The following is a 23039-nucleotide window of genomic DNA, read 5'->3' as shown; positions in this document are numbered from 1 at the left end:
AGTCCGATGACTCGGACTGGTCTATTGGGTGGTTGGAGCCTCATGGCCCGGGTTTCCAGAGTGACGATGACAAATCGGATAATAGTTATGCAGTGCTGGTCCCTTGCTACAGCCCTGGCTGCAAGGAGGTGGTGGAGGATTCCAACAATGAGCTCTTGAGTGCCATCAAGAACCTCTCTGATGAATTCTCTTCTGGTAAGAGATTTTCCTCTTGTATTTTTACTGCTTTGATTGAGTATTTGACTGCAAACACCAACCAATTGAAACTGTTGAGTAATTTTTTATTCGAGCGATATTCTAATCTAATTTAAACCCTAACTGTTGGGGAATCTAAGTTAATTCATATTTGTATGCTTCTTAGACAAAACAAAATCTTGTTTTAGGGATAAATAAGGTTGGATTGTTCATTACATACCAAACAATTTGGTGATTCTATTTTGGGGATTTTGAGTCAATTATTGTCATTATGAAGACATCAATCTGTCACCATCTTTGCTAATTTAATTTTTATGTTGCGCAATCGGGTGGATAGGATCTTCCTTTTCATCCCACTGCATCTCGTGTTCAAACACTTGCCTTCCCCTTAGATAAGCTTAGAGTAGAAATATCGCTTGTAGTAAAACAAAAATTGATGTAGGGCAACTGTTTGGTTAGTATCTACTACCAAAATGAGTTAGTGATGAAGGCCTCCTGTTCTTGACCTTTCCTGAAGGTATACAGCTTTGTGGCTGCAAATCTCAAAACCATCAGAAAGTGCATGGGGGAAAGTGGAAATGCACTGCTCTGTGCAAAATATTATGGTTTTTGGGACCTCATGTCCCAGTTTTTTGGAGACTAGTCCAAAACGTTGCAATTTGCAGGACTCATTTTCTTGGAGCTTCAAGTTGATTGATCAGCCACTTTGATAACCCTTACCTGTACAACCTGTTCTGGTTGGCAGAGTGACTGCATGACCTTTGCAAAAACTTGAAGAAACACTTGGTTTTTGACCCTACCTTTCTGATTCTGAATGGTGTGAAAGCACATGAGAAAACTTCCCAAGTGAACTGCGGATTGTTGATGAGCACAAAATCACAGAGACCATGTTGAGCACAATAGCTTTAAGATGATTTACTGCTATTTTGGTTTGTTGCGGGTTGCGTGGTTCCTCATTTACATGAGGAATGAATTTTCTTGTTGGCTGGCCCTTCGGGCCGCTGTTTTTCCAAAAAGATAAAATTTCCTTGTTGGCTTCTTTAGTCTTTTTACACCTGTAAACATGTCGCTGTAATAGCTTTAGATAGCTTAGATTTTGTGTGCATCACGCCAGAAAAATATTCTAAAACTTTTCTAATTGTGTAATATGCTAAGGTTTCTGTTAATTTATGCTCTATGTCATCTGTGCTAATCTGCATTTTGGTTATGCAGATTGCAAGAACTATATGAAACAGTGGCTTTCTTCTCTTCAGAACTTCGACGCATAAATAAGCTGATATATATATATATATATATATATATATATATATATATATATATATATATATATATATATATATATATATATATATATATGAGTTCTTCTCTGTGTGATCCTTTTTTCGAAGACTCAAGTCTGTTACATACTTGTATAATAGTAGAAAATAATTTAGAATGCCATTAGGCGGCCCTGCACCAGTAGAATCCAGCCGAGAAGCGCAGAAGATTAACATTCACCAGACTTATGTGGATGATTTCGACGCCCCTTAAATTTTGAGGACGGGTGGGAAGAGAGACACTTCGTGCTTTCCGGTATGCTGCATGCTAATTGTCACCCTTCTGCTATTATCAAATATCCTTGGAGAATGCTTTTTTTGGGGTTGTAAATAATATGATCATGTTTGTGGTCTCTAAGCTCCCTACTATTGTAACTCATTGCCCCATACTCTAAACTCTTAAGCGAGGGCCAATACTCAACTAAATTTTGCAATAAACAGTTTCATGTATGGAAATGCTTTAAAATAGTTAAAAGTGCTTTTAGAACTTCCATAAAAGTTTACGCACTTCTAATAATAAAGCATTGTCAAACAAGCCTTGATGACTGTGTGAGACTATATTTCTATTTATGAGTGCTTTATTAGAATTACTTTTATGATTAACACGTTGAAAATTTTCACTTGAAAAGTGCTTTCTAAAGAAGTATGTGGCAAGCGGTTTTTGCAGAAAACTGCAGAAAACACTTCTATTAACCAAAACACTTCTAAGCTCCAATCAAGTTTCAATTTGAGCTTTCAAAAGAGCTCATTTTAAAGGTCAAGTTGTGTGGTACCTTTGATCCTACGGCAGCATTTTTCTGTGGTTGTGGATTGCAGTGACAATGATGAGGCTCTGAGTGTTGGTTTTAGTATTTTTGTCTTTTGAGATGTGCAACTTGCAATTGGGGGAACAGATTGATTCGTTGTTGGCAGTGGCAAGTAGCCCTTAGCTTGTGGGGTTTGTACATTGGTGGCACTTTGACTCTGCACAAAGTGTTTTGTTCAAAGCTCCTTTAATTAACCCCCCTTACATTCGGTGGAGGAGAGAATGTGTTTGGATTGTGGTGACCGTGGTTTGCCCTTTGGTCTTGACCTCCCTAATTTTGGTGTTGAAAATTTAACCAAAACCTTGCTATTATTATACGTTTATACGTGAATAGGCGTGTTGAGAACATACAATTATACGTCGTAAGTTTCGATTTATAAAAATGATAGTTTGATCATCTCTCTATTTGTTGCCAATTATGTTTTTTGTTGAATGCTATAATTTGAGTGGTGGTATTACTGCATCTCAATTTATTGATAATACCTCTACTAAAACACTCTCCCATTACCTTTTTTTTTTTCTTTTCACTAAACAATAGATTTACACTAGGTGGAAAATTTTAAATAAGTCACACCATGAGTCAACTATAATAATTTGTTATTGTACTCTTTATCTACAAGAGTTAAATCTCAGCTCTCTCACTTATCATGTTTTTAAAAGCGAGGGGTGAAGCCAAAATGTTTCATGGATAGACTCGCCTAGGCGATAGCCTCAAGATGTGATACTTAATATATTTATCATGCCAAGTCATGTTACAACACTAAAGTTGTAATTAAATCACGCCAACCACGCTACACACTAAAGTGGGCTCAAGCCACATATCGAGGCTTGCCACGTAGACTGTGGTGTGGGTGGTACGAAAGTTAATTGGATCTATGTGAAGCTAAGATCATGGAAAACTTTGGGCTGCTTGGGAGCACCAAAAGTCCAAGCCCATAGTTTTTGGTTTCATGTGGGTAAGTATGAGAGAGAATAAAACTAAGTTTCGCTTTTCCTTACAACCTAACTAGGATACTTAAGAAGAAACCAAAACCTAATTAAAGATGAGTTAATTACCTACAAGATCACGTTCAAACATAGTGCAACACACTTCATTAATGAGGAGAGAAGAGATCTTTGCCTTCTAAGCATACACAGGAAAAACAAGGAAGGAAAACCAGGAAGAGCGTACTAAAAAAGAAGTCCATGGAAATTGACTATGGAAGATGGTGCTTTGGGTAGTGTCCACAACCCAGTCTTCACAAGGCTAGTAGTGTTCTTCAATGTTACACCAAATAGGAAAGTCATAGTGGCGCCCACGAAAAAGAGAAATGAAAACTTAGAAAGAATAGGAAGAAACTAAGGAAACCAAGGGATTCCTTAGGGGAAGCTAAAAGAGCCATATGCCTATAAATTTGGAAGGAAGTCAGCACAAAAGAGAAGAGACAACGAGGGAAACAACACATGCATCGTAGAGAGAGAAGCAAGGAAAGATTGCACCAGGCAAAACAAGCTTTTCTCTAAGTGCAAGAAACCTTGATCCTGGAAAAGGAAATTCTCCTAACCTTCTGAGGGTTTCTTCAAGTTTCCCTTAGATTTCCTTAGCCACTACAAACATTCCAGAATATTAAAACCCTAGATTAGCTATTTCTAAAACCATGCAAGCATGCACTGAGTTCTTTCTCACTCTAAGCCAATAAGCTTTTAGCTTCCACGCGATGCTTTAATCAGGCAGGTCATAACTTATTGCCATCATTCAGTGTTTGAGCTGTTGATTCAATTGAGGTACTTCTAAGACACACTAATTCTTTTGAGGTATCTTAGGAATTGGTACCGAAAACTAACCAAAGGAGCTGAGAGGTTCCACCGACGCCTAAATCCAACTCGACCATAAGGTCCACCCTTCTTATGAATGGGGTGCCCATCTGTCAAATTTAGCTTGCTTCTTAAAGTTTTTTTAGAAAGAAAATCTAATGTCGGTTACAGATTACTTGCACAACTTCTGCACCAAAATTCACTAAAAAATACAAATAATTAACTATTATTTTGTTTATAATAAAAAGGGTTAAGTCCATTTAACTACCCAACCTTTAGGAGTAATCCTAAATTGATCTCAATCTTTTAAAACATTCTAAATAACTACCTAACGCTTTACCAAAATGGACATCTGGTAGAATGCCAGCATGAAGTGAGCAAGATTTCACTCTCACGTCATTTATAAAGCTCCAAATTTCCAAACCGATCCCTTTTAACAGGACAAAATTAGTGTTTAACTTGTCTAAAAGGGATCAATTTGAGGATTACTGACTCTAAAATGGTGTGGTAGTAAAAATTAGCTTCAATATTTGTCCACACCATCACTTAACATTAATAACATTGTCAATTAATGGCAGTGACATCATCACTTAATGTTGATGACCTAATAGGTTCCTATTTCTCAAAGTATTAGGCAGTTATTTGGAATGTAAGGTTGAGACCAATTTGGAATCACCTCTAAAAGTTGAGTAGTTACTCATACTTGACCCTAAAAAAATTTAACTATATTAGGTAATTTTTTTTTCAGTTGTATAAGCTGATGCCAACTTTAGCGAGAAATTTTTGTATGTACTGTGAATGTCATTTTGGTAAAGTTAAATATCAAAGCAACTCTAAAATCTTAATACATGCAATCGTAAAAGTGATACAGCTGAAAAATTCATTCTTTAAAAGTTACATTTGATTTTATCATAAGTTCATAACAAATTCTTCATTATACGATTTAATCATACTTCCATAGAAGTGTCAATGATTTTGAAAATCTAGTGTAGCCTATAGCCAACTTTATATTTGATTTCTAGTTTACTCTTGTAATAATTTTGTCTATAAATTTAATCTCCCCCAACATTACTCTACTATTTAATAAGTTTAGAAATAAGATCATTCGATGATCCTCTCTATATAATATATTTTTTGGCAAAATTAGATAAAAGCGCTCCAATTCTACATCTTATTAATTAAACATTTGTGGGTTTTCAACTTTTTATTGAAACGCTGTGTATTTTGATTAAGGCACTTCCATCTTTATCCATGTCATTTTTTAATTCCAACTCTTCATTTTAAGTAAATTTTAAAGAAAAAAAGAAAAAAGAAATAAATAAGAGTTATTTCTATTGAAACTGATTAGATCTAAAATCCCTAAATTCTTGGAAAGAAAATAAGTTTGAAATTTTTGATTGAGTCATTATCCCAATAATTGATTGTTAAGAATTTGATATAATTAATTTTTAGTACAAAGTTTTAATATGTAATTTTTTCTCTATTTTAAGGGTCATAACGTACCACTAGATTGTACATACCAAAGTTAAGTTAACACATTGTACCAATATTGACACACCCCGACCGACATCAAGGTGTGCTGACCATCATGTGAGGGTGAAGTAGTCATGTGCACAGTGCGGAAGCTAAAGATATTAATAATAGTACGAATAAATAAAAACCAGACTACTAAATAAACTAGTTAAGGTAACACACTAGTGCGAGACTAAGTGTGATAAACATAATCAAAGCACAGAAAACCTAAGTGCAATCCAAAAGAACGAATACTAATTACACAACACCGAAAGGTGATCCTACATTTGTGATGTTTTTTCAGAACCACCGTCAAGTCCTCGTGAACCACCAAAGCTGCTTCTAACTAGAACCTGGAGGGGCGCAAAACAGAAAGTGTGAGTGGGCAAAAATAAAGCTTTTCAAAATTATTTCATTATTAAAAGTTCTAACCCCTTGCCGTAAAACTTGTATAGTTTCCCAGAAAATAGAATATACACATATATTGAAAATATGTTCAGAAATATGCCATGTCAAATGCATCCACATAAAATGTAAGTAACCCAGGTAATGTCAATCAATGTAAGTAATATGTCAGCCGGAGTCACCTAACGCGACCTGTACGGCTGATTCTAGAGCTCAAATCCCCAACTCACTAACTATACATGCACACGAGTCGGAACCACCTAAAGTGGTCAGTACGACAGGACTGGGTGTAAATAAATACGCTTAAGTGCTACGATCACGTGAAGACTGGGCGAATAATCACGAGTCACCTACGAGTCGGAACCACCTATAGTGGTCTGTACGACATGACTGTGCACCTAACTTGGATCCAAGATGAGCGTGTGGTGCGGGAGGTGAACATCACATGAAGGACTATGCCCTACTCTGGGCAGAAGCACTAACATCGGGGGTGCAGGTTATGAGCTCTCTACGCATCTCACATAACCCCTAATTCACAATCATAACCATAACTTACCTGGCACTTACCTGTGCGTCCGCAGCACCAATCATAAATATATGCAACTACTAATGCATAATTAAATAGGCAAACGCTAAGCATGGCATTTAAAACATATAAACATTCCATTTCATTTTCTGGGAAAAACCACAAGTATATAGGTATATACGGAAAACCAAAAGCCCACTCACTGATATGTGGAAGGGTCGTAACCCCTTGTCTCGATTGACTGTGCTCGTCCTCAGGATAGGTCTCACCTATATGCGAAAACTATAAAAATGTCAATTTAAAGCACATAACCAAAACTAGGTAATAGCTTCTCATACAATGCTCAAATGGGGTGTTTGGATATAACAACGTGATCTACTCAACCTCACAAACATCCCCATATTTTTAAAATAATTTTTCGAAGCTCTACGCGTCGACGAGGGCATGGCCCTACGCGCCCCCACGTGTGGCCACGTGCCAAGCACACTGACGGCGTTAGTTAACGCCGTCAGGAATATTCTGTTAAATCCTAACGGAATCCGTTAAATCTGGCTGACTGCATCAGAATATTCCGTCCAAACTGACAAAATATTTAGCCATATTCTCCGGCGAGTCGCCAGTTGCCAGAAAACCTGGAAAAACTTAAAATCTTTGTTTCTCACTCATTTCTTCACCAATTTCAATGAAATTTATACCAATGGAAAGTTGGAGATGAGTAGAACAACGTTATACCTGTTTGAAACCTCAAAGATAACAGGATTTCACCGGAGAAATTCGAGAAAAATCGGCCAAACTTGCAACTCACGATCCCGACATCCAATTCCACTTAACGAACCACCCCGAGCTTCCAAAGGACCTTACTAAGCTTCCTATAAGCTTCAAATTCCCTGAAAAACAACATTTCACATGTGCATGAACAATGACCAAATCGGAGATTCCTGGTTTGAAGTGAAATCGAAGGATTCCTTACCTGAAATTGGTATGGTTGAACTCGTATAGTCCTCACGAACACAAAGGTATAATTTTCCACCTCGATCTGCAACGTTTACAAGGGTTTTGGGTCACGTTCGTACAAATGGAGAAGAAGAGAGAGAGAAAGTGAGTGTTTGAGACAGAGAAGGTACACGGGGGAAGGAGATGAGGATGAGAGTGTGTGGATACAGCTAGCCAAACAACAAAACAACCACCCAAAATGACAAATACCCACCAAGGGCAAAATCATTATTTCACACCTACAGTACGAATAATTCGGGACAGGCTATCACAACCTAGCCCCTTAATAAAATTTTGTCCCGACATTCATGACAACAACTCAAACAAACCACTAGTAATTGTAGAACAACCGAGGATACAAATCTCTCAGCCAATCTTCTGTCTCCCAAGTAGCATCCTCCGCTGAGTGATTCCTCCACAAAACTTTCACTAAACTCACAGTCTTGTTCCTCAGAACCTTCTCCTTCCAATCCAGAATCGTTACTGGTTCCTCGTCATATGTCAAATCTGGATTAGTTTCCAATGGTTGAGGAGGTATCACATGCGACGGATCCGCAACGTAATGACGAATCATGGACACATGAAAAACATTATGCACTTTAGCCAGCTCATAAGGCACCTCAAGCTTGTAAGCCACTTCACCAACTCGCTCGATGATCATATATGGTCCGAAATACCTGGGACTTAACTTACCTTTCTTTCCGAACCGTACTACACCTCTCAACGGTGAAAGCTTTAGAAACACCCAATCACCAACTTTATACACCCTGTCAGTGGCATGCCGGTCCGCTAAGCTCTTTTGTCGATCCTGGGCCGCCCTCAGGTTAGACTTAATTACCTGAATGTTCTAAGTAGTCTCATCTACAATTTCTGGACACACCAAAACTCTTTCTCCGACCTCAGCCCAACATAAGGGTGTTCGACAATATTTACCATACAGTGCCTCAAATTGTGACATGCTGATACTCGAAATGAAAGCTGTTGTTGTAGGAAAATTCCATTAAATCCAACCGCTTGTGCCAAGCATCGCCAAACTGCAACACTGAAGATCTCAACATATCCTCCAACATCTGAATGGTCCTTTCTGATTGTCCGTTTGTCTAAGGATGATATGCCGTACTATAGAGTAATCTCGTACCCAAAGCTTCCTGAAAAGCCACCCAAAATTTAGAAGTAAATCTTAGGTCACAATCCGAGACAATACTCACTGGAACACCATGGTACTTCGCAATCTTTGATATGAATAATTCAACTAATCGGCCCAAATAATACTTTTCCCTCACTTGAATAAAACGCGTTGACTTAGTAAGCCGATCAACTATCACCCATATGCCGTCAAAACCATTATGTGTACGCAGAAGCTTGTACACAAAATCCATAGTAATATTTTTCCATTTCTACTTTGGAACGAGAAGCGGCTACAACAACCCAAACGGCTTCTTCCTTTCAGCTTTAACCTGTTGGCAAATGGCACACCTATTCACATACTCAGCTATCTCTCTTTTCATACCCGGCCAATAATAAAATTGTCGAATGGTATGATACATTTTAGTACCTCCTGGATGCATAGCATAAGCTAAGATATGCGCTTCATCAAGAATTGCTTTCTTTAATTCCAAATTATTTGGCACAAACATTTTACTCTCCTGCATAAGCATGCCATCCGATTCTCAAACTCTGAAGTCTTTCTTTTTCCCCTGATTCCTTGCTTGAATTATTTCCTGGGTCTCTTCATCAACCATATGGGCTTCAAGTACACGATCAATTAAAATCGGCCTAACTTGAAAATTAGCAAGTAAGGTTACCTCTTGATCTTCTACCTCTAACCGCACTCCAGTTGATCTCAAGTCTGCCAGAAAGGGAACACAACTAGCATACAATGCGTTAATACGGCCTGAGATTTTCTGCTAAATGCATTAGCTACCACATTTGCACGACCAGGGTGATAATCAATCGCGCAATCATAATCACTAAGCAATTTCAACCATCTCCGCTGATGAAGATTAAGATCCCTCTGAGTGAAAAGATATTGAAGACTCCTATGGTCCGTAAAGATCTTACATTTTTCTCCATAAAGATAATGTCTCCACATCTTCAAAGCAAAGATAATGGCCACTAACTCTAAATCATGCGTAGGGTAATTCAACTCATGAGGCTTTAGTTGACGTGAAGCATAAGCAATCACCCTACCATGTTGCATCAACACAAATCCCAAACCATTTAAGGAAGCATCACTGTAGACTTCGAAATTACCACTATCATCTGGGAGTGCCAAAACAAGTGCATGAGTGAGACAATACTTCAATTGCTGGAAACTCTGCTCACAATTATCATCCCACTCAAATTTAACATCCTTCCTCGTTAACCTCATCAGTGGTAAAGCAATCACAGAAAAATCCTTTACAAACCGTCGGTAATATCCTGCTAAGCCAAGAAAATTCCTCACCTCAGTGACGGTCCGTGGTTGCTCCCACTTCTCCACTGCTGCTACCTTTTGAGGATCCACCAAAATATCTTGAGCAGATATGACGTGTCCCAAAAATGCCACTTGATCTAACCAAAATTAGAACTTGCTAAACTTAGCATAAAGTTGGTGTTCCCTCAACCTTTTCAAAACCAAAGTAAGATGTCGAACATGCTCAGATTTAGACTTAGAGTATACCAGGATATCGTCAATAAAGACAATGACAAACCTATCCAAATACGGCTGGAATACTCGGTTCATCAAATCCATAAAAGCTGCTGGTGCATTCGTTAATTCAAATGGCATCACCAGAAACTCGTAATGACCATAACGAGTCCTGAAAGCTGTCTTAGGGACATCTTCACTACTGATCTTCAACTGATAATAACTAGACCTCAAATCAATCTTAGAAAATACACAAGCACCTCGAAGCTGATCAAACAAATCATCTATACGCGGCAATGGATAACGGTTTTTAATTGTTACTCGATTCAATTGCTGGTAATCAATGCATAGCCTCAAAGTCCTGTCTTTCTTCCTCACAAATAACACTGGAGCTCCCCAGGGTGAAGTACTAGGCTGAATAAAACCTTTATCCATTAATTCCTGCAACTGGATTTTTTAATTCCTTCAACTCAGCAGGAGTCATTCGATAAGGAGTCAAGGATATAGGATTAGTACATGGAAGCAAATCAATGTGAACTCCACATCTCGGTCTGGCAGCAATCCAGGTCAATCATCAGGGAAAACATCAGGAAAATGCCTGACTACTCTTACATCCTCCACGCTACTAGGAGCAACATCGTTCAACACCATATGAGCTAAGTATCCCTGGCAACCTTTTGATAACAACCTTTTTGCTCGCACAGCAGAAATAACGCCATGTCTCACCCCACTCTGCTCACCCACAAAAGTAACCACAAGTAATCCAGGATGATGGAAGGTAACTGTTTTCCCATAGCAATCTATATTAGCATGATTAAAATGCAACCAATCTGTGCCCAAAATCACATCACAATCAACAATATCTAACAGGATAAGGTTAGCTGGCATAACAATATCTTCCACCATCACTGGACATCCTAGATACACACAATCAACATAACATCTCTCCCCTCTAGGCATAGTAAACTCTAAATCATACCCTAGAGGTGTAGGGTGAGGTTGCGTCACTTAAGCAAATGTATGAGAAATAACAAAATATGTCTCACCACAATCAATCAATACTCTAGCAAAATAACCAAGGATATTTAACGTACCTATAATCAAGTCAGGATTATTCTGAGCATCTTGCAGAGAAATATTGTGGATTTGCCCCTGGGTCTGCTGTCGTCCACCATGACCTCTACTAGTTTGACCACCTCGACCCTGCACATTACGCCCCTAACTAGGCTGACCAGATTGCCTTGAAGATCCTACACTACTAATAGCAATCTCTCCCTGCTGAGGCTGTCCTCCCTGGTACCACTGAGATCCACCTACTGGAATGGGAGGATACGACATATAACCTTCAAGTGAAACAACTATAAAAACGTCAATTTAAAGCACATAACCAAAACTAAGTAATAACTTCTCATACAATGCTCAAATGGGGTGTTTGGAAGAAACGTGATCTACTCAACCTCACGAACATCCCCATATTTTTAAAATAATTTTTTGAAGCTCCATGCGCCGGCGAAGGCACAGCTCTATGCGCCACTATGCACGGTCACGTGCCTGGCACACTGACAGCGTTAGTTAACACTGTCAGAAATATTCAGTTAAACCCTAACGGAATCCGTTAAATCTGACTGACCGCATCAGAATATTCCGTCCAAACTGATGGAATATTCGGCCATCTTTTCCGGCGAGTCGTCAGTCGCCAGAGAACCTGGAAAAACTTAAAACCTTCGTTTCTCACTCGTTTCTTCACCAATTTCAATGAAATTTACACCAATGGAAAGCTGTTGATAAGTAGAACAATGTTATACCTGTTTGAAACCTCAACGATCATAGAATCTCGCTGGAGAAATTTGAGAAAAATCGGCCAAACTTGCAACTCACGATCCCGACGTCCAATTCCACTTAACGAACCACCCCAAGCTTCCTAAGGACCTCACTAAGCTTCCTATAAGCTTCAAATTCCCTAAAAAACAACATTTCACGTGTGCATGAACAATGACCAAATCGGAGATTCCTGGTTCGACGTGAAATCGAAGGATTCCTTACCTGAAATTTGTATGGTTGAACTCGTATGCTCCTCACGAACACAAAGGTATAATTTTTCACCTCGATCTGCAACGTTTACAAGGGTTTTGGGTCTCGTCCGTACAAGCAGCCAGCCAAACAACAAAACAACCACCCAAAATGACAAATATCCACCAAGGGCAAAATCGTCATTTCACACATACGGTACGAATAATTCGGGACGGGTTGTCACAAATACCATGGTACATACTAAAACAAGAATAACATAACGTACCAAAATTAGTAATCTGTAATGTACCAAAATATTAATACGTACCAAAACTAAGATTATATAATGTACCAAGTTATTGGTACGTTATGTTTAATACATATGTGCATTCATATATCATGTCCATAATTGGTACGTTATGTTTAATAGGATGTTAGTTGTATTTTTAGAATTTTAATGATATTTTTTATTTGAGTAATGAAAAGTGTCATTTGAAATGAATTATGGGATAATATATAGGATTTAGGTGATAGTAATTTGTCATTTGATTGGTAAACCAAATATATGTAATTTTTGTTATTAAAAATTAGATAAGAATGTTTGATCAAAAGTCTCAAAGCTATGGATGTTAAATCTAAGAATTTCAAAGCGTCTATATCAAAACATCCCTATTTTTTTTCAGTAAAGTTAGGAAGACTAAATTTGTAAACCAAATAATGTATTACCAATAAAAAATGGGTATGTGCATTAACGTTTAAGTAATAATTCAATCATCAACTTTCATATCATTTAGTTTAGAAAATTTTACCCAAAAATTTAATCTTTCTAACCTTACTTTTTTTTTTTTTTTTTTTTTCAATTTTTTCAAAAAACGAGAAAAGGATGAAGAGTAAAAGGGTGCCACTGGAAAAAGCAAACCTGCCAAGTGGGGTTCCTTCTATTGAGGGACTTTATTTTATATTTTTCATTTTTGGTATCCTTTGAATTTAATTTAATTTTTTTCAGAAAAAGGAAGAGCTTTGACAAAACATTCGGAGCGAGGTTTACTCCCCTCCATGATCCTAGTATTAGAAAGAATGCCAAGGTTGGGGGCATGCACGCACGCGTTCCCATGCACGTTCTTCCTCCATCTCTGTGTGTATGTGTGTCTGTCTGTCTGTCTGTATTTTCTTTTCTTTTAATTTCCCTAATTAAACATAATAATAACAATAATTAAGTTAGTTAATATTGTTGGTGTTTGGTTTAGAGAAGAAGGGTTGCATGGTTTTGGTCTGAAGAGGAGGAAGAAGAAGAAAGCAGAAAGATGTTGCAGAGAGCTGCAAGCAATGCATATTCGTGGTGGTGGGCCAGCCACATCAGAACTAAGCAATCCAAATGGCTCGAGCAGAATCTTCAAGGTACCTACCTACCTCCCCATTTCTGTTATTTTGGGTCCCATAAGGAGGGATCGAACCCTGAACATAACCTAATCGTATCCGCTCTTAACCAATCTTCTGGGTCCCATGAGGAGGGATCGAACCCTGAACATAATCTAATCATATCCGCTCTTAACCAATCTTCTGGTTTTTTTACGACTTTATTAGGTTCTTGTTTATTGGCTATGTTTTGATGATTTGGCTATGTCCATATTTTCAGAGTCACAAACATTATTGCTATCATATCATATTTTGGATTTTGATCTAAATGGATTCAGATAGAATGTGTCTTCGTTACTCACTATTACAAAATTTAACTCAATTTGTTTGGTTCATAAAATATAAACTAAACTCAGAGAATTATGAACGACTTCATAGTTCAATCGAATCAAATCTTCTTCCAAATTTTGCAGCTGATAAAAACAAAAATCTGTTTATTTGATATTGGTTTATTTGAAACAATATGGCTTACCATTAATAGTCGAAGGTTTCGCAGAAAATACTGCACTTTTTCTTGTTCTTGAATCAGATCTTCTCAAAACGCAATATTTATAAACATGTTTCTTGAACTTCCAGAGTTTTCTGTGAACCAAATAGTTACGTATCTTCTTGTATTTGAGTTGTACACTATAATTTCGGTTGCCCGAAAAGAAGTTGCATCTATCTGCTGGAAATTGAATATACAGTGTTATGGATATTGCAGATATGGAGGAAAAGGTACAAACAGTACTTAGACTCATTCAAGAGGATGGAGACTCCTTTGCCAAGAGAGCAGAAATGTACTTCAAAAATAGACCGGAGCTGATACAATTTGTCGAGGAAACCTACAGAGCTTACCGCTCCTTGGCTGAGCGGTATGATCACATTTCAACAGAGCTACAAAATGCCAACAACACAATCGCTTCTGTTTTCCCGGAACAAGTTCAGTTTGCGATGGATGACGAAGATGAATATCCCTCACCTAAAATGCCTAGAAGGCCTCCAGATATCTCAAAATGGAGCATCCCAGAGGTCCCCCCAAAGGGTCCTACTAAGGATTTAAGGAGTCTTCTCACGAAAACAACATCGAAAAATAAGCTGGAGCCCCAGCGATCAATGAAATCCTTGTCTGCTAAAACAGTTCCTAAATCCGGCTTGACCAAACCTCAGGCACGTGAAGAGATTGACAAGACGCAGAAACAGATTCTGTCTCTACAAACGGAGAAAGAGTTTGTAAAAAGTTCGTATGAGAATGGACTTGCAAAGTTCTGGGCAATCGAGAACCAAATCAAGGGCATGCAGGAGAAAGTATGCAGCTTGCAAGATGAATTTGGTGAGGGTATGGTCATTGAAGATAACGAGGCTCGGAATTTGATGGCAGCTGCTGCTTTGAAGTCATGCCAAGATACATTGGTTGACTTGCAGGCGAAACAGGAAAGTACAGCTGAGGAAGCAAGGGTTGAGTCGAAAAGGGTTAAGGATGCCCGGAAGAACTTAGAGACTCTTAAGAATGAGTTTCATCCTGATCAAACAAATCCGGAAAATCCAAATGCAAAGGATGAATCTGTAAATGAAGAAAATGACAAAAGCTTGGACCAGGAAGTGGACAAGGCAACTCAACAGAGACAGAGACTAGAGTTATTACGGGCGAAAATTAAGGAACACTATGACGCTGCACCCGATTCATCTCTCACTGTTTCGGAAATGGCAGATAAGATTGACGAGCTAGTGACTAAGGTGATTAGTTTAGAAAGTGCAGTTTCATCACAGACTGCTCTAGTCAAGAGATTAAGAAGCGAAAATGACGAGATTCATGAACAGATTAAAAATCTGGGAGGTGACAAGGCTACTCTCATAGGTGACAAGGAAGACTTGAGCAAAAAGCTGAAGGAATTGGAGGAAAAGCTGCATCAAGTTCAGGATCTTAACTGGCGTGTTGAAAACCAGAATGACAACCTTCAGACACATTTTACCGAAGCAACTTGTAATCTTGATCACATTTCTCATAAACTGGAAACCGTGAAGCCAGATGAGGAGGTCAAGGTCACAGGCTCATCAGAAACAAAAGAGGAATCTCTTGTGGAAACCAAGTTGCAGAAATCTCTTGAAGGAGAAGAAAATGTGGTCCATCCTGTTGCTGGATCCAAGGTACTGGAGGAAGCAAAGTCAGATGAGGAACTGAAGCCTACAGTTTCACTACAAAAAGATGAAGAACTTCCACCTGAAGTGAGACCGTTAAAAGAGTCCACAGAACATAAGGAAATAGAAAAGTCGAATGATGGTTCTGTAAAAGCCACAGATGCTCTTAGTACTTCTGCTGCGGATCAAGGAAAAGATGTTTCTAAATGCCCGGAAATTAATAATGCGGTAAATCCTGTCACTGGCTCCAAGGTAGTACAGGAAGCGAAGTCAGATAAGGAACTGAAGGCTACAGTTTCACAGCAAAAAGATGAAGAATCTCTGGATGAAGGGAGACCATCAAAAGAGTCCACAGAACACAAGGAAATAGAAAATCCTTCTCATGGTTCTGTAAAAACTGCAGATGCTCTCAGTACTTCTGCTGAAAATCAAGGAAAAGATGTTTATGAATCCCCGGAAATTAATAACGAAGTTGAGGAACAATCAACAAGGAACGAAGATGAGCCAGACTGGCAGAAATTGTTTGTGAATGGGATGGAGGACAAAGAAAAGATTCTATTGACACAGTACACGATAACACTTCGGAACTACAAGGATCTGAAGAAGAAATTCAGTGAAGCCGAGAACGACCTCTTTGAAACATCAGTGCAGATGAAAGAATTGAAGAGTGCCAGTGCCATGAAGGATGAAGAGATTAAATCGTTGCATAAGAAACTGGATCTTCTGTTACAGAGTTTAGGCAAAACCAAAGACTCAGAAGAGTTTAAAGCTTTAGATCACCCGCAGACCCTAACGAGTAGTTCAGCAGATAAGAAAGAGGATGATCAATTTGAGGGAACTTCGGAAATAGAAATAAAATTCCGTTCGAACATTGATGAACTGTTGGAGGAGAACCTGGATTTCTGGTTAAAATTTAGCACTTCATTCCACCAAGTACAACAATTTGAAACAACCGTCCAAGATTTGCAGTCTGAGATATCCAAGCTTGAGGAGAAACGAAAGAAACAAGACGGAAGTAGTCATGCAAAATATTCTATGAAATCAGATGCACGACCGATATACCAGCACCTAATGGAGATACAGACTGAACTGAATGTTTGGTTGGAAAAGGGTGCACTACTGAAAGACGAGCTGCAGTGCAGATTCAAGTCTTTGTGCAGCATTCAAGAAGAAATAACAAAGGCTTTGAAGACAAGTGCCGAGGACGGTGACTTCAAGTTTACAAGCTATCAAGCCGCAAAGTTCCAAGGCGAGATTTTAAATATGAAACAAGAGAATAACAAGGTTGCGGACGAGTTGCAAGCGGGATTGGATCACGTGAACGCACTCCAACTTGAAATAGATAAAAGTACGGCAAAGTTGAATGAGGATTACAGGCTCGCTGGATCAAAGAAGCAACCAGCCCCACAGCTAGCCCACTCAGAGAGTCGTTCCCGAGTGCCCTTACAGTCATTTATATTTGGCGTAGCACCAAAGAAGCAAAAGCGATCAATCTTCGCCATTGTGGCCCCTGCAATGCATAAGAGATACCAAGATTCAAAAGCTAAATCATCTCAGCTGTAGATCGTTTCATTGTGGACGTTTTGTTTTCTTTGCTTTCTTTTCAACTTTTGAACGGTATTTCGACAGATTTCTGTGAGTTTTTCCTTTTCTTTTAGGTCTCCTTCCCTTTCGTTTTTTTTGTCGGGGAGAACATGTCATTTAATTACCATACATTATTGTAGCTTGTAAAGTATCAAACAGCAGGAGCATTTAAGCCATCTAATTACCATTAAATCATGGTCTTCAATTTTTATACATTATGTTCCATTGGATTTCCAAATGCTTTAAATTTCTCCATATTAGAATCAGATGAAACCCTATCAGACATTGCTGATAAGAAAACTTTCCTCCTACAACTCGGATGAACACACAATGAATCACACGAGCTCATTTACAATTGAAACTTAATCAAGCATGAAACTGCAGGCTTCCATTCCACATAATAGAGTAATAACATAAGGACGAACGCCATACACGATCAAACAATCGCCTTATTATTCAGCAAACTATAGTGAATAATGTAAAGCTTTCCTATACATTACTGGGCACAAATCTAATGCTAAAATCTTTATTCTGTTACCCTTCCAGCCACCAAGCCATAGTCATATAGCACTCAGGATTTCTAAACACGCACCACTTTTCGCTAACCTTTAATGTAATCTCCCACGCTCAAGCTGCCTAATCAAGGCAACTCACCGTATAGATAACATCCTTTCCCTCTTTAGAAACAGCTCCCCTCGTGAAAGAGAAGGCCTCAATGCCAATCTATAGGATCATGGCTCTTTTGTATCGAATGACACTTCTGATACTACCTTTGCTCCTCTTCCTTTGGACATGTAAAGGCCTATGTGATGCATTAGCTCCTGGAAAGACAATAAAATTTCAAACATGAAGAGCTCTATTGTTTGAATAACAAATATTTAATAGCAAGCAGTAGATTCTAGCATTCTGCCGTTGATGATGGATCATAATGGGATTATGGGATTATCTTTATCTACTGTCACTTCAAAACTTAGCATCTTAATATATTCATTGCTGACCTAACAAGAATATCCACTCGGAGAACACACAAAGATGACAGATATAGGTATTTTGTCCGAGAATTCATATCTGATTGACACAGCAAACCCAAAAATAAAGGCAAGAAGATGCGGAAAGAAGTCAGATTTCTCTAATTGCCTTGTTTATACCTGCTGCTTACTTTACCAGATTTCCTTTTGACGTTCAATTTTCAGTGTTGTCTCAATCTGATGTAGCCAAAAATACATATCAGAACAAGAGAACGAGTCGCGATATAAAGATTTATCCGAAGTACCTGGGGATGAGCTATAACATCTTCGGCGGTTTTTGCAATCTCAACTGGAATATCAAAAGTGGCACAACCATGGGAATACACAATGACATCCTCCAGAGGGGCAAGAAAACGACGATTTCTTGCAGACAAAGTGGTACATACGAAGTCTAGCACACATATATCCGTGCATATTCCTACAACCAAGATCTTTAAAAACAAGAACAAGAAACAGCAAAATTAGACAGGGATAACAGAACTTCAAAGGGCACCAACTAAACGAGTCAACATCAAATACAAACTGCAAATCACAAGGGGATGAACACATTTTGGGGTTTAGGAAATGCTTACCGCTTTGATCTGATTACTTTGAACCCAATTAATAAACATATTTGAGCCATCTTTCTCAATCGATCCTAGAAACCCGTCAATGCAATCTTTACGTCTAAGTGTCACGTTTGGTTCGTTCTCCAACCATTGCAGGGCTGTGTATGTAATTATATAATTAAAAGAGAGCTACTAAAATATCAAGACAAAGAAAGTGAATTAAGCTAACCCATAAATTATATAGTAGGTACTGCAACAACCGGGAAGAAAAACAGAACGAAAAACATAAACGAAGAAGGAACAAAAGGGTACCTGGGACTAGATTTGATTCATCAGTTCCAACAATGCAATGGGGAGGGTAAGGATCCTCGGGAATGTCAGGGTGATGAGAATCAAGGAAAGCAAAAACAGGCCATTTCTTGTCACAGAAAACTCTGGCCAGTCTGACTGACTCTTCCACCATTTCAGAAATTTGTTTATCAGGCTGTCTTGGTGCCTATTCAATATAACATGCCATGCCCACATACATCAATATGATATGCACAAAAACTTATAGGCCTCGTTTGGTGTCTAAGATTGAATTGGATTGGATAACACGGTAGATTCAACGCAAGTTAAGGGAATGAATAAACGGAAACTTTCAAATGTTGTCTAAGTTGAACGAAGAAGATGGTTAGTCGCGAAGAAAACTTATCCCTCCCAATTGAATCCGGTGAGTTATCTAATTCAATCTCATCCTTGAGATCAAAAATCTTATTCCTTTGTTTTCATTATTGCAACAATATTCTAATCTAAACTACGAGGAGGGGGAGTCCCTACTTCATAAAAAAACTCTAGCCAACGTCAGCAAGATCTTATTGTGTTTGATAGATTGGATCATGGAAGAAAAAAATGCGAGGAAGGGAAGAATGAAATTACCAAATTGCCAGCACCGACGGTGCAGAAGCCATTAACGACGTCGACGAGGACAAGGCCGGTGGTGGTGCGACCGGTGAGCAGCAGAGGTTCTTGGTGCACCGGAAGCTGCTCCTTCAACAAATCAATCGTCTGCGGAACCATTTTTCTTCTGTTCTTTCTTTTCGATCAAACTTTTGCTGCAGATGAAGAAAAAATGACCCCAACAAGGAATCAAGTTAGTCAAGAAAATTGAGAGGAAACGTGTTTCGGAATCCGTGTGTGATAACAACACCCAGTCAACGTAAAGGGGTGAAGAAACATTGGCCAACAGGAAGGGGTTTTGGACCGTTGGATTAGATAAGTTAGTTGAATAGAAGAACCTCAGACCAACTAGGATAATGGTCGTGAAATAACAACGTTATATAACTGTGTTTTTGGCGTACTTGCACTATTTATTTGAGTTGGGAAAGGAACTCCAAGAAACTCCAAACGAAAGGAGGAAGAGAACGATAAACAGCAAGTTTGGTTTTTAGCCTTTGGGTTTATTATGTTGGTATTTGGTACGTTTTTTAGTTTTAACTTTTAAGTACCTTATTTTTCCTTTTAAAACTTGAAAAAGGTTGTCATTTAGTACTACGCTTTAGTAGTATTCATTTTTACTTGTTGTTAAAGATGAATTTGAATCATATTATTGCTAACCCAAAAATTGAGTAATAAATTGATTGCAAACTCGTCACTTCCGAGCAAAACTGTAAAAATGTTAGAGGCTCGATATATCGGCTCGAGCCTGACCCTTTTTTGAGTTGCAGGCTAGCCTAACCCAATTTTAGGGTCGGGCTTTATCCAGCCCCATTTTAAATTGGTAGGACATTTTAGGCCCTTGGTCGGGCCTAAGCACAACCCTTAAGCCTAGTTCTTAATCCTAGACTGATATAGCTAGATGTGATTTAAATACTTTTGAACTTTAATATAATTAACTTGTTCTTTATTACTTCGACAATTTAATTGACTATATTAATTTATCAAACACCTTAATTGAAATGGTAGTTTTTTTTCTTTCTAAATAGTTGAAATAGTAGTTTTTTTTTTCTCTCTTTCTAAATAGTTGAAATGGTAACTGACAACTAATAAAAGTAAAAATTCCTATATTCAATGCAACAACATTAGCAGTTTTTATATTCAAATGAAAATGATTAAAGAGCAAAAAATTGGACTGGGCTGGGCGACTCGCTCATAGGCCCCAATTTCCTCAACCCATGGGGAGGGCCAGGGCCAGGGCCTTATATATTTGGCATAGGTAGGGATAATAACGGTTCGGTTTGGAGACAGAAATGTTATACTCATCCTCATTACCATGAAAGTTAACCATATTCATAACCGCAAATTAACTATCGAGGATTATCCATAAACATATCCACCGGGTGTTGATGCAAATTTCCACCATCTTCAATCTTGACAAAAATGCACCTGCAAAACAATCAACACCTTTGATCAAAGACCTAAGCCTCACGCGCCCACAAGGTGAAGGGGGGGTTAGGCCAATGGATCTCCAATGCCTAAGTTAGTTTCTTTGAAAAGAGTAAGTGTTTAGGGCTTTTAGAGGGAGCAAAATTTTACTGAAATTTGGTAGAGATAAAGGTATTTATAAGAGGGGCCGGCCATGGTGTTAGGGTTTTACCCTACACATGGTGGCATATTATTGGCCAAGGTTTATGGAGAAATATTATCAAGATATTAAATAGGAAATAATATCTTGAGATAATGGAGTAATTATCCATAATTTATTTAAATAAGGATTACGTACTTGAATGGAATCAATCTTCAATGGGGAATGTATTAAATATAGGATTTGGGTAATTACTCCTCATCTTTAATGCTTTGACTTTTCCTTCCTAAGGGCAAGTGAGCTTTGGGCAGTCGTATTCAGCTGCAAGGACCTTTAGGGGTGTGAACTGCGCATGGGAGTATCTGAGGAGCCTGTCCATTTAATGAGAGCAATATTGTCTTTCTTAAGCAAAAGTCCACATGTCGCCTTTAGAATTTTTGGGATTATTTTAAGCTCCACAAATGCCCCTCACACCTACTGGGCTGAACGTAAGAAAATGGCAGTAGGTGTAGAAATCTCAAGCTGCATGGGTGTGTAGAGTTGTTTCCTTAATACCTATTTAATTCTGCCTTAAGTAAGGGATTAAATAAAATTGGAGAACAATCTTTATTCCAACAAGGAAGAGAGAAACTAGAGGAAATTTGTTCCCCTCTCCTAACTCTCTTCTTCTCTTGCCTTTGTAAAGAGTTGTTTCTCATTGTTGTTCTTCTTCTACGCGCCGCACCAATGTAAGAAAAAGGTAATTTTCTTTGTCTTGTTGGGTGATGCTACCACGAGGCAGCTGTCGGGGTGGTGCGGCACGTCGGCTAGTAGAGGCTAAAAGCTGGCTCAGTGTGGGATGAAAATGTGGCATGGCAAAGGCCATTGCTTGGGCTACTCAACTCAATTGAAACCAAAGGCAGCTGCACATTTGGGACTGTGACTTAAGGCACTAGGGCACAATGCAGAGTGAACCACGGGGCTCGAGCTTCTTCTGGGGGTCTGAATTTAACATGGATCAATCAGGCATGTTGGATGGTGTGGAGCAGCTAAGGTCTCACCATAGGTTACTCAATGCCTCGAGCAAAGGTGATTATGAGTGGGCGAGGTGAACGGCGCACTAGGCGCAGAGCTGGGCGAATCGTGAGGCTCTAGCCCTTTAAGATTTCAGCTTGGCGTGGGCCAAGTTTGACGAGGCAGGCTTGGGCCTGTTATATCGTGGATGACGAGAGAGAAAGAGGAACAAGTGCCATCTTTCTTGCTTGTGACCTGGGCCACATGCCAGGCTTCATGGGCCATGAATTGCGTGCCTGGAGCCACAACTTAGGAGTGACGCATTGTGCTTGGTAGGCTGGACACATGCCCATGTTGTTGAGGAGAGAAAGTTGTAGGTTGAGGTCCATGTGGGTCGGGCGTCAGCTAGAGAGAAAAACTTGTCGTTCATCTGATTTCTCCCAAAGGGAATAAAAAAACTGTTGAATTTGAGCCTCTGAAACCTGCTGCTCCGAAGGTGGCCACGACCGTTGCTAAGAGGATTGCGTCAGGGGAAAGGCTTAAGTATATAATTGGACGTCAAGGGAAATGCCTATTTAATAAAGTGGAAACTGAGAGTTTAATTACAAAAATTAGGTTTAAGGGATGAACAGGAGTTAACTCATATTCTATGGTATTCGAAGCC

General features: G+C 38.8%; 4 protein-coding genes across 4 annotated transcripts; 2 read left to right on the top strand and 2 right to left on the bottom strand.

The window, feature by feature from the left end:
* On the top strand, positions 1-2047 carry LOC137717745 (uncharacterized; the record flags this gene model as incomplete). The annotated part of the gene is given in 2 exon segments (XM_068457212.1): positions 1-195; positions 1408-2047. Coding segments are annotated over 2 exon segments (251 nt in total), but the record flags the coding sequence as incomplete, so codon positions are not given.
* A 5830-nt stretch (positions 2048-7877) lies between these two features.
* Positions 7878-8207, bottom strand: LOC137724846 (uncharacterized). Its single transcript, XM_068463518.1, has one exon. The coding sequence runs from the start codon at positions 8205-8207 to the stop codon at positions 7878-7880; it is 330 nt and encodes a 109-aa protein (XP_068319619.1).
* A 6084-nt stretch (positions 8208-14291) lies between these two features.
* On the top strand, positions 14292-17477 carry LOC137724829 (protein NETWORKED 2D-like). The gene has a single exon (XM_068463509.1). The coding sequence runs from the start codon at positions 14292-14294 to the stop codon at positions 17280-17282; it is 2991 nt and encodes a 996-aa protein (XP_068319610.1). The 3' UTR covers positions 17283-17477.
* Positions 17478-17674: 197 nt separating this feature from the next.
* On the bottom strand, positions 17675-20223 carry LOC137716713 (nicotinamidase 1-like). Its single transcript, XM_068456092.1, has 5 exons — positions 19798-20223; positions 19192-19375; positions 18904-19037; positions 18577-18762; positions 17675-18124 (listed from the first exon to the last, which is right to left on the bottom strand). Exons 1-5 carry the CDS (start codon positions 19936-19938, stop codon positions 18035-18037), a joined length of 735 nt encoding a protein of 244 aa, XP_068312193.1. The 5' UTR covers positions 19939-20223; the 3' UTR covers positions 17675-18034.
* Between the last annotated feature and the right edge of the window lie 2816 nt (positions 20224-23039).

The sequence above is a fragment of the Pyrus communis genome, chromosome 1 (assembly GCF_963583255.1).
Source record: "Pyrus communis chromosome 1, drPyrComm1.1, whole genome shotgun sequence".
Lineage (NCBI taxonomy): Eukaryota > Viridiplantae > Streptophyta > Magnoliopsida > Rosales > Rosaceae > Pyrus > Pyrus communis.
The sequence above is the reverse complement of the archived record's forward strand: the minus strand, read 5'-3'. Positions and strand labels throughout refer to the sequence as shown.

Excerpts from the sequence above, each read along its gene's own strand:
- LOC137724846 (XM_068463518.1), bottom strand. The coding sequence starts at position 8,207 with ATGATCATCGAGCGAGTTGGTGAAGTGGCTTACAAGCTTGAGGTGCCT.
- LOC137724829 (XM_068463509.1), top strand. The coding sequence starts at position 14,292 with ATGGATATTGCAGATATGGAGGAAAAGGTACAAACAGTACTTAGACTC.
- LOC137716713 (XM_068456092.1), bottom strand. The coding sequence starts at position 19,938 with ATGGTTCCGCAGACGATTGATTTGTTGAAGGAGCAGCTTCCGGTGCAC. Across the intron at positions 19,376-19,797 it reads CCGTCGGTGCTGGCAATTTG|GCACCAAGACAGCCTGATAA; the intron begins GTAATTTCATTC and ends TATATTGAATAG. Across the intron at positions 18,763-18,903 it reads AAAGTAATCAGATCAAAGCG|ATCTTGGTTGTAGGAATATG; the intron begins GTAAGCATTTCC and ends TTGTTTTTAAAG.